The sequence below is a fragment of the Oreochromis niloticus genome, linkage group LG3, assembly GCF_001858045.2.
Source record: "Oreochromis niloticus isolate F11D_XX linkage group LG3, O_niloticus_UMD_NMBU, whole genome shotgun sequence".
Taxonomy (NCBI): Eukaryota; Metazoa; Chordata; class Actinopteri; order Cichliformes; family Cichlidae; genus Oreochromis; species Oreochromis niloticus.
The window spans coordinates 81818600-81830723 of NC_031967.2; the positions used below are offsets into that span (position 1 = coordinate 81818600).

Here is a 12124-nt window from a genome sequence, read left to right on the forward strand (position 1 = left end):
GCGGCCCAGCCAAACTCCAGTTTCCGGCAATGGTGGCCGCTACTAAGTTTTAAAATTACTCTTATTACTCTTTCTCGGTCACAAAATAAACTTTTAACACATTTTCAGGTGAGAATGTAGCTGTGTAAACTTCAAATATCTGCTCGGTTTATCAAGGTATCGCATATTTGCAAAAGTGGTTCGACGTTTTCGGAGACGTCTGTTACCCACCAGCTCGATAGCTAATCGAGAGCTCGAGGGTCACTGAAGCCGCCGAGAACGGCACAACTCCCGGCACATCATTTTCAGATCACCGCGGACTTTCGCTACTCAGGTTAAACGTAATATGTAAGTCACTTAGACAACCTAAAAAGTATATTGTTTGGCTTTTTTCAGTGTTTTATTTGTTCGTGAGTAAATCGGTTTGGCTGAGATTAAAATTATTAGATTAGATTAGATAAAATAAAACTTTATTAATCGCCCGGGTGGTTTTAACACAGCTGAATAAACGTCAAACAGAAAACTGATTAAACAGAAGTGTGAGATGGTCGAGAATTTACGCCAGTGTCCTGTTATATTTTAGATAGCAAGGAGCAGACGGCCTAGTTTATTAAACTCCACCGAGACAGCGGTGACGCTAATCTGAAGGCTAGACCGTCCAATTCCACGGCTGTTTACTTCCGGCCTACCCGACCTTCTGAGGACCCGGCCCACGTAGACCGCTAAGGCCGGGTCCTCAGAAGGAGGATGCAGCCCATGAATTTGGACACGACCACTCACCCCCTCCCTCCTGGCTCACAGCTTCTTCTTCTTCTTGGTTGGCAACCAATGTTAAGGCGCATTACCGCCCCCTGGCTCACAGCTCAGTGGACATTTAGATGAGAAAACATATATTTGACACATTTAAGGAAAATACTAATAAAATAAAAATAAACAAAATAAATGTTCCCTTTAGACATTTTTTTGCTCTTTTTTGCTATATAAAATAGTTGTTTTCTTTTAGAATCACTCATCTTAGCAGTAGGATATACATGAAAAGAGAAACAAATTAAGTTTGATTGAAAATGTACATTTTTTGCATTCTCTGGTCAACTGACTCAGTGAATCAAATGACTCAAAAAACCCGATTCACTTTGGTGAGTGACTCATTAAAACTCGATTCAGTAAAAAGAATCAAATTTACCATCACTAAACTAAAACCAAGTAAATTTATCATAGAAACACAAGACTAAAACATTAAACACAGAGAGACGTAGACATGACAACACAAGCTTGACAATAGGGCTTTGGAACGTGATGTCACGGGGGTGGGCGTGGAAAGGATTTTGGCCTGATCCGCCATTTTTGGGGTCTAAGCGCAAGCGGCGGGCGAAGGAGGGTAAAGCACAACCATGGTTCGTACTTGCTGTGTGATCGGCTGCAATGTTCGATCTTACAATTGGCACGGGATTAAGCTTGGGTTGTCTTTTTATGCTTTCCCAACCTGGAAGCAATTTGAAGGAGCTCAGGTATCGGATGTTTCCAAACGAAGGCGTCGAGCCTGGATAGCAGCCGTGAGATGAGCTGATATCAAGTTCTGTTCCATCTCCCGGTATCACTTGGTGTGCTCCAGACATTTTCATTCCGGTAAGTGCTAAATATGTTCATATCACACTTTATAGCTGAATAATATTATCGTTGGTGGTCTCGGAAGTTATAGAAAATGCGATCAAACATCGAATGGAGTGACTTTGCAGACATATGTGCTATGTGAAGATTCGCTAATTCTTTTGCACAACTGTAGGGAAGCCTGCCTATGAAATGGATCAAACAAATCCAGACTGGGTACCAACGCTACACATGGGGCACTCCGAAATCCGAACATCACATGCAGACCGTCACAGGAGGCGAACACAACCGGAACAAAAGAAAGTACTAGTAGGAGGTAAACAACAACCGCACCCCCCACCACAATCTCTTATTTTAAAAGTTGATCTTAGTGTCCGTCAATCAACACATACATTTTTGAGTATTCATACGGCCTTAATGTATAAACCACTTAAAAATTTCCTTGTGTATTTGCACTCTTTGTATTGGACAGGCTTTCACAATGGAGCAGCAAAGTGTGAAGAGATGGACACCACAGAAGAGCAACATCATAACAACCCTGTGATTTTGTCTGAGGGCCAGATTTGTGACGGACACGTAGAAGCAGAGGTAACAGGTGCAGATGCAGAAAACGCTGATCTCAGAGAGAGACAGACAGAAGATCAAAGACCGACAACTGATTGTGTGCGCTGTGTACAGAGCAGAGCAGAAATAAACCGGCTGCTGGAGGAGAACAGAAAGCTTAAATCACAGTTGGACAAGACAGAGCTGAATGAAAACTTTTTACAGGGTGACACGGAAAAAGTGAATTATTACACTGGTCTTACTTGTTTTGCTATTTTTATGTCTGTGCTAGACAATGTAAAAGCTTTCCTACCAGCATCAAAGAAACTGTCGCATTTCCAAATGCTTTTACTCACACTTATGCGACTTAGACTTGATCTTCCTGTCCAGCATCTTAGTTATCTATTCAATGTCTCCGACAAAACTCTTTCTTCTGTCTTTGCTGATACAATTGACGTTTTGTATGCCCGCTTAGGAATACTTGTACACTGGCCAGAGAGGCACTGTTTGCAAGCAACAATGCCTCCACAATTTATGGAAACTTTTGGAAATCGGGTAGCCATCATTGTTGACTGTTTTGAAATTCGTACAGAACAACCATCTAATTTAAAGGCTCGTGCTCAAACGTACTCGCATGACAAGGGTACACACACCATGAAATACCTGGTCGGGATTACTCCCCAAGGTGCAATTTCATTCATTTCTAAGGGGTGGGGGGGGGCGTGCATCAGATAAACACGTCACAGAGCAATGTGGCATACTTAACAAGCTGTTACCAGGGGATGTAGTTTTGGCTGACAGAGGCTTTGACATCAGAGATGTGGTGGGAATGATGTGTGCGGAGGTTAAGATCCCAGCATTTACAAGGGGCTTCTGTCAACTAGATGCCAAGGACATTGAAAATACACGAGCCATTGCACACCTAAGAATCCATGTCGAGCGAGTAAGTGGCAGTTTGGGCAATAAGTTCAAAATGCTACACACCACCATGCCAATCCGTTCTCTTCTTCCATGTGAGGGTGAAGACGTTACCTTTCTTGATAAAATTGTGCGTGTGTGTTGTGTTTTGGTTAACATGTGCCCCAGTGTGGTAGTGAAGCCAGACACACATGAGACTTGTTCTTGTTAATTAATGATTGTGAAAACTGAGTATGTCTCTGAGGAAATACTACTAGGAAAACCTTTTTTTTTTTTTTTATGTGTAATTGTATGAACACACTGACATTACATTATGTAACCATTTCTGTATCTATATACTATAATTGACTGTTTATTATAGCTTTATACTCTGTGTTTCACTAAAATAACATTATAATAAAAGCCAGGTAATGACAAAGATCTGCATTTGACGCTTTATTTTACACTTTGACAATTGTTACATGGTAAGTGCTGCAGTGTTGAAATCAAGTTATACATATTTCAATGCACTTCTGACATAAAAACTACACACCAGAAAGAAAAACTCTGTGACCACTCAGGGCTGCATTTCGCATAGAGAAATGTTTTCCTACTAGTTGAGGAAGGCACACCTTCTGAAAGAACTCCTGAGCTTTCTTTAAACGCGATTCCCAGAAGTGCACATCTGGGAAGATGCGTACAACTGCCATGTCTTTTTGTGTCCAAACCACGAGGTCGCAGTGCTTTGCGTTGGACACAAACACCTGTGTTTGCACTTGAGAGTAAAAGTGGTGTGTCTTCTTCAAGTTAAGTCCATTTGCTGTCAACTCGAGGCAGAAGTCTTTGTCATGTGCATCCAATGCTTGCTGAATGCTGTCAGATCTGTACTTAAATGGACATTTAATTTCCAGGCACCCCTTCCCACAACATTCACTCGTGGTTAGACCGTCAGGAGATGCACCTACTTCAGGAAAAGCCGTGTTAACAAGAAAACCACACATACGCACCTGTAGGTTTTTGCGACACGCTGACATTTTCTGGGTGTAGGCGTGGCGAGCGTCCAGTTCATGCTCCAGTCCCCAAGTTGTTTGCACAGTATAGACAGAGGTCACAGGATAGCAAACACGATTAACCACAGTAATGGCGGGTTTTTCTACAGTGGTGGCACACACAGCGTGCGTCATTGAAGCCGTGATTCTCCCAGCACACCAAACATACCATTCTGGGCTCTTGTGTTGCAGTCTTGTGCGTACCTCGATAGCTTCTGCCTGTTCTTCAGTAACTTTTGCTGCGTTTTCGTACTTTACACAGTGCAGTTGTAGCTCAGTAAGGCCAAGGGACTCTGCTCCTGTGTTTTGCAAACACGCCAGAGACAGTGGTAATGTGGATGACTTGACAGTGTGTGATGTATAGTATTTCTCCAATCCAGACAAACACACTCCTTTACTGTGTTTTTGAAGTGTGTCTAACACTGGTGACAACTCCTCAAACGTAGAAGAAGGAATCTTTCTTTTTGAAGGACGGCTTCTTCTGCCTTTCACCACAGACGGTCCGTTTATATTTTCATCAAGAGTCTTTTTTTGTGCTGCTGAAGATGTAAAGTCAATGTTATGGCCAGCCGCAGGCAGTATCTTGGTTGTGTTCCCCGGCAAAACCCAGTAGGCTGATTCATCTGTGACAGTCTTTGTGCCACGGATCCTCACTGTTGCCTCCACTTTAAACAGCAGTGCAGCGACATGGGTGCAGGTCTCTGCAACTCCGGCCATACAGGTGCAGTGTGCGGCTTCGACCTTCCCCGTGGTGCTTACAATTACCCATGGCCGTAATTCATTCAATCTTTGGGAGTGCAGTACCTGGAACATACAAGGACAAGGTTGATGTAAAGACAATAAATGAAATGAAATGAGACAGGGGGGACACAAATTGGCGTTTGATAATCAGGTAATAATTTGCCTGATTATCAATGTGTTTGCTTGCATCTACTTTACAATTATGGGCACATAATAGGATAACGACATTTTAGCAGTTCAATGATACATGTATAACATTAATTATGGCAGGGGGTGGACAATGCACTCCAGCCGACTTACCTTGGTATGAATCACGACGTACTCGCAGTTTGGCGGCTTGAAAATAGCCAAATCCTGCACCCAGCCGTTTGTAAATTGTATGTGCGCCTCCAGTGACTTGTAATTACGAAACTGGTTCGCTGTGTAGGCGCTTACTCCACAAACAAGATAGGTGAAGATATCGGGGTAGGACAGTGGCGGTAAGTCATCTGGGTCTTTACTCCACTGCCGTATTTCATATGGGTCCAGATTTGCGATGCACTCTATTTTTTTCAAGTACCGCTGCTTCGCCTCTGGACGCAATCATTCTCTATACCGTCCGTTTTCTTTGGAGCTGCTTTTAAGCATGATTCTTGTCATCATCGTTCCAGCACAGTGTCTCTTTTTATTCGTAGACCCCGAAAATGCCGCCGCGCTCCCACAATGCATTGCGGCGTGACGTCAACTCCAAAGCCCTATAAAAAAAAAAGCAGACATAAAACACATGACAGACTTACGGAAGAGGATTAGGACCACTGAAAAAAAAAAAAAAAGTGGGCACGTCTTTTTTTTTCTTTTTTTTCCAGAATTCTGAGAAAAAAGTCAGAATTCTGACTTTAATCTCAGAATTCTGGAAAAGAAGACAAAAAAGGTAATATAAAAAGTAAAAAAAACAAAACAAAAAACTATTAAATCTACTTTACTTTGTATTTTTAAAAAAAGAGGCTAATACTGTTTTACTGTTACAATGCCCGCGGCTAGTAGGCAGGCAGCAGGTGAAGCAAGGGAAATCCGTATTTTTCAGCGGAGGTGAATGTGAAGCTGCCATCACTTCATACAAAAATGTCCTAAGTGAGGCGGTGTCAAGTCTTTTAGCAGACTGATCAAGGATTGCTGTTAGAACACTTCTGATTGTCCTTATTTGCCTCTCCCAAATTCCTCCCATATGGCTTGATGATGGGGGATTCATTACAAACTCACAGCCATATTCCTTCAACTGCTCATGATCCAAGTTCTTCATTGAGTCCATGAACTCTCTTTTTGCACCCACAAAGTTGGTACCTTGATCACATCTCAACTGCCTTACATTCCCATGTATTGCAATGAATACGCGCAATGCATTGATGAAAGCATCTGAACTAAGGTCATCAAGCATTTCGATATGTACTGCTCTGCAACACATACAAGTGAAGAGAAGACCATACTTCTTCAGTTCCTTTCTTACATCCCTCCCATAGAATGGTCCAAAGCAATCCATGCCACAATATGTGAATGGTGGGGTCATTTCCATTCTGTCCTCTGGCAAATCTGCCATTTTTGGATCTTGTGTGTTCCTTCTATACTTTCTACATGTGACGCACTTTAAGATATGTGAGGCAACTGCACTGCTGCATCCAATCACCCATATCCCATTAGATCGCAATTCATTTACAGTCATACCTCTTCCTTGATGCTGTACTTTCTCATGATAATGCTTGATCAATAAAGAAGACACGTGACTTGTTTTTGGCAGAATAGCAGGATGTTGAGAGTGGACTGCAAGCTGACCCATCACTCTGTGAGCAGCTTTCTTCGCACCTGCCCATCCCTGAGTGGACAAGTATGCATGGCACTGAATTTAAATCAATCACACAGTCATTTATGAGACAACCAAATGAGACTCAATAAGCACAAGAAAGACATTTTGAATAGCAGATGATTGTTACAGTCTGCTTTGAAGTTGTGTGGGAAATCTGACTTCACCTTTTTCACAGTATTGCTGTAAATGCATTCCTTCACTCCACTCAAGCACAAGACAAACAAATGCCTGAAGCTTTCTTGTAAGGGTAATGCTGGTTCATGTTCAGGTCCATCCCCAGGTGAGAATTGAACTTGTTACTATGATAATATGGCAATGCCAGATTGGTCCGCTTGTTTGATCTATGTTGTTATTGTTTAGTTATTTATTTTATTTTAAGTAATTATGAATTGGACAGACATTTAGACAGAAATGGATAAAGAGAAACAGAGGGGAAGGGGAAGAGAAGAGAAGACACTGAGAAAATATGTTGGCTCACCTGTTAAAAGACGAAAAAAGAAAACAAACAACGAGAACAACACAGTACAGAGATCATAGCAACAACCTAGATATGCGTAAGCAACAGTAAATACTAAACCGACAGTGCAAAATATGCTTTAAGGTAGCAGCCAAGGAAAATAAAGTTTGTGTCTGTGAGCACCCGTGTGAACACCTGTGTGCGTGAGCACACTTGAGTTCAAAAGGTTCATCCATGTGTTACCCACTCCTGCATAAGTACACCTCACTCTAGGTTCGGGGTGGAGCTGGACATGAGTGTGAATAATCATAACACACAGAAATTTCAGTTAACTGTGACTTTAGTTTTCAAACAGTAACAGCTTAGTTAGAAAAATAACAACCAGGTCCTTTACAAAATCAAATAAGATGCGTTGCCCTTTAAAGGTACTTTGTTAGTTTGCAACCTTATATTTCAGTTTGTTCCTCAAAGTTTTATAGAGTAAAAGTAACATCTGCAACCCACAAAGAAAAAACATGAGTGCAAAATGTAATTACTCTCAGTGCGATCGTTGAACATAGAAGTTAGGTAGCTTACCGAGACACGTGGATCACCAGTAACTTAGCTGCCACCTCTGCTGATTGCGTCAGCTCTGCCTATCATTCACCTCACTATTGAGATGGTAGTGAAAAACTTCTGAACACTTTTTCCCAACTTTTATGAAGCTTTGCTTTCGTAACCAAGGAAGTTTCTGCTGCTAATCAAGACAGCGTCAGCGTTTTCTTTTTCCTTCAAATGGCTGGTGACAACACGCTATCTTAATACACAACTTACAGTAAAACTTAAAAATAAAAGCTCCTGCTAGGCACAGCAGGAAGTGTGGAACCAAAACATTTTTCACATTATCACTTCTTGTGACAATAAAATATAGTAATTTCTCTATAACTAAACAAATTACTTACAAAGCGTATGTTATCTTTACATAATCTTCAATTTGTGTGATCTGAAACATGTAAGTGTGACAAACGTGCAACAAAAATAAATGAGGCAATACTTTTTTACAATGCTGTGTACACTGACTGGTTTTTGGAGGACTGCAGGAGCAGATTTGCCCACGGTGAAAATGCTTAGGTATGTAACTATGGTAGAGACACAACTGCAGGACCATGAAACAAGTAAAGCAGCGAAGTGAAGAACAATCACCAGGATTTAACAACATTGTCATTGGAAAATGTAGCCACTTGTTTGACCCTGCTGATGTGTTTGTGTGAGTGGCTGAAGCACCTGGACCACCTCAGGTCCGTGAGCAGCTCTGTAGTCTTCTGGACAGTGAGCTCACACTCTGCTGCCACCTAGTGTCCATGTGTCCTCACTGCAGCTCTGCTCTCCTGATGCCGTTTGTCAGTCGTCCTCATTAGAAACCTTCAATCCAGCCATGGTGTGACTGAAAAAGTGTTCTGTGTTCACAGTAACAGCCCACTCTCCCCACTCTGACATGTTAAATAATATTTAATAATCTGAATGGAAGTTTCTCCTGCTCTGATTGGAGGTTCTGTGAGGTTCGTGTGCACAAATCAAACTGACTCCACTTTTCATTCAAAATCTTTACTAAAAAGCTGCTCACACGAAACCAAATGCTTAATACAGTTGTTGATTGGTTGGCCAGCTCTCCTGACCTGAACCCCTCACAAAATTTGTTATTATGAAGATGAGAAACAGCTCAGACACCATCACCTTCCTCAAAGATGTCCAATGGAAGAATTGAAAAGCAGAATTCATGAGCACATAGGTTTCATGTGAAGATGAAACAGACCGTAAAGTTCCACGGGGCAGCACACACACAGAGTCATCGTCACAGATAGATAAACAAATGTACTGAATGCACTGTGACTAAAATCCAGTGAGGTTGCATTTCCTGTTACACTAATGTGTTTGATTTCATAGCCTGTGTAGTTTGTCCATTGTGTTTAGTTCCCCTGTGACTCATTAGTTTCATCCTGTTCACCTGTGTCTCATTTTCCTCTCAATTTTTTGTTAGGCTGAACTGTTTGGTACTGATTCTGTTGTTGCTGCTGTAGTTTGGATTTTTGATCATCAGTTTTCAAACCTTTGTTGTGGATTTCCTGCTGCATAAATACAAGTCAGTTTCTATTCATCACGTTTCAGTCCGCTGTCCCTTGGGACCACTTCCTATTTAATCATGACAGCATAATTTCCTTCGCTGCAGTTTGTTAAAAGTCAAAAGCTGATCTTGTCTCAAGCTCTGATGGTTCCTGACAGTCTGCAGCATTGGTCTGAGGAACAACATGCTCTGCATTGTCATCATTATGAGGTTATAATGTTAGAGAAACATCTGGGTCCTGTTCCAGACAGCAGGTCAAAAACCTCTAAGCTGAGTTTCCATCTCACAGTCACCTCCTCCTGACCAATCATTTCTTTGGAAAATGGCATCAGAATTCCTGGACAATCGCTCAGAACTCAGTGAGATAACCCGGGGCTAAAGTTTGTATCTGATGAGCATCAGTAACAGATCCTGAGAGGTTATTTTGTAAACTGCTGAATTCTTGTATCAGACTAAACACAGAGCTCATATTTTAATTGTGAAGTGTCCACTCAGTCTCAGCCTGGTGTGAATGTTTGAATGGATCTTTACTGTCAGACTGGTGAACAGGCTTCCTCTCACACTGTACTCTGTGCTTCATCTCATTCTGCAGACAGGTGGAACATGTTCCAGGTAGAACATCTCACTGAGGCTTATTAGTTAGCTGTTAGTAAAGGAAGAACAAACATCTTCAAGCTCGTGTTCTCAGACCATCACACTGCAAAAACTCAAAATCTTACCAAGAGTATTTGTCTTATTTCTAGTCAAAATTATCTCATTACACTTAAAATAAGACAGAATCAGCTAAAGGGCAACATTTCAGTAAGCTAAAGGAACTTGTTCCATTGGCAGATTTTTTCACTTATTTCAAGCTAAAATATCTTGCATTAAGTAAAAAAATCTGCCAATGGAACAAGTGAAAATTGTCTAGTTTTAAGATTTACTGTCTTAGTAGCTTGGTACTGCTGATATTTAAAATTCAATTCTTTTATTATCTGTTCCACAGATGCATAAATGACCCACAGACAGTTCGATCATGGTTACGGCTTGAAGATATGCGTAGCTTATTTGTGAGTTTAAAAATGTGTAGGTAGGATGGAGAATTGTTGTAGAGACACTGACACTGCCCTGGATGCAATAAAGGCCTGAGTGTGTCATGAATTTAGGAGTAGATTTCTAGGAGGCCCTCTCCCACTTTGAACTCTGAAAGTAAGACAAAGAGAAGTTACTGTTGAGTGGAAATTCCCCAGGGAAGACCTGGGTGGGGGTCTCAGTGTTTGTAATATGTTAACTCTGTTTTCTCTGTTGTGTAGAGGAATTTGGTGTAGCTTGAGTGAGGAGATTACTTTTATGACCCCCAGGAAGTCACGTACACCGAGACACACACACACACACGTGCTTCAACTGTTACACTCACTCACACATACACACAGGTATGCGCATACATTCATTCACGTGCTCGTGCATACACACAGACAGAGTTTGCAGCACACCATGGGGGTTTTATGATGGGGTCACTTCTATAAAGCTGGCTGTAACTAACAAAGGGGTGAAGATTTTGCAGAGGGACACCGGCCTGGCAAGTCTTTCCTTCTAGAAGATGCATGCTTAACCCTCTGGGGTTGACGTGCCGGCGCGTCAAAATCACGCGACAGAAAGCGGGCGAGCGAAAGAAAGAGAGAGCGAGTTTTCATATGTGAGACATTAGTGATGCTTAGCGTGTTTGGAGGCTATAGTTAGTTTGTTGTGTAGTTATTGTTTTGTATTGTGTGTCAGTTTGACTGCTGAATTTCATATTTTCTCCAAAAGAAGCTGTCAAAGGCAGATTCCAGTGTAAACGCTGTTCCCACATGAAAAACTGGACTGTTGCACCTCCAGTTGTCAGACCTGCAGGGTTTAGGCCTGTGGTGTTCTCCTCTGTCTTATACTGAACACAAACTACATTTTTTGGACTGGCACAAATAATTTGTGTGCCTTCTTATTTGATGCAGAACACCTGATTGTTCTGTAAATAGATTTAAATGGTTATATAAAAAACGCCTGAGGCCTTGGCTGCATTTTTAGGTAAATAGTACCATATAACTTTGTTGTTGGCAAAACTTGTGCATAATTTTTTAGAAATGTACAATTTCTATTTGCATTTCAAGTTATGAAAATGATTTATTAAACAGGTTTGTGGGTTTTACAGTAAAAAATATAACTTTTTTCTACTCCGATTTTGAATTTTTTGTCTGAATTTAGATCAACTGTGCTAATATAGTATACCAAAATGAAAAAAATAACTCAAATTTCAGATATTTGAGGTTGTGCTGAAAATAATGATACCAAACAAGGCAAGAAAAACATATTTTAAAGGTGAAATATAGAAGTAAAATCAAAAGTAGTCAAAAACGGCCAATTATACCCTGGACCCCAGAGGGTTGAATAAAGATGAATATAGGTTTTGTGAAATAACTACTGAGTTCCGGTGCCGTCTCTGGATGCCCAAGGAATAAAAAGAGCCGGGGTAAAACTGATTTCCCAACAGGCTATGGTTTCATCTTTGACTGGGTCATGAATTTCCACTGGCGAATCTGATTGTGGAAAAGACAGCCATATGCGTGGGTACTGTATCTCTATAAGAGCGACCTCATACGGCTGATCCAAAACAATAGGTTTTGCTAGCTTTGTTCTAAAATTAGATATCTTATTACCTGGGTAAACGTGCTGAAGCATTTGAGAAGAGGCTTTATAGAAGCCTGCATTGTTCTTTTTATTCATGCTTTATCAGTCTCTGCTCAGTGTTGAATGAATGTGTGTAGAGCTGCGTCATCTGAGTTAATCACACCTCAACGATGTCTTTTTCTGGAATCCACCAATTAAAGCTGTCGGGCTATCCTAGCCATTTCACTAGCACCTGCTTTTTCCGACCCACTTTTTTTCTAGCCAATATG

At 41.2% G+C, this 12124-nt stretch overlaps 2 protein-coding genes across 2 annotated transcripts; one reads left to right on the forward strand and one right to left on the reverse strand.

The window, feature by feature from the left end:
• The first annotated feature begins 1302 nt into the window (after positions 1 to 1302).
• LOC109201537 (uncharacterized) lies at positions 1303 to 2965 on the forward strand. The gene is made up of 2 exons (XM_025905436.1): positions 1303 to 1903; positions 2060 to 2965. Exons 1-2 carry the CDS (start codon positions 1780 to 1782, stop codon positions 2863 to 2865), a joined length of 930 nt encoding a protein of 309 aa, XP_025761221.1. The 5' UTR covers positions 1303 to 1779; the 3' UTR covers positions 2866 to 2965.
• Positions 2966 to 3450: 485 nt separating this feature from the next.
• Positions 3451 to 7715, reverse strand: LOC109197008 (uncharacterized). Its single transcript, XM_025905428.1, has 3 exons — positions 7688 to 7715; positions 5118 to 5551; positions 3451 to 4880 (listed from the first exon to the last, which is right to left on the reverse strand). Exon 3 carries the CDS (start codon positions 4791 to 4793, stop codon positions 3573 to 3575), a length of 1221 nt encoding a protein of 406 aa, XP_025761213.1. The 5' UTR covers positions 4794 to 4880; positions 5118 to 5551; positions 7688 to 7715; the 3' UTR covers positions 3451 to 3572.
• Between the last annotated feature and the right edge of the window lie 4409 nt (positions 7716 to 12124).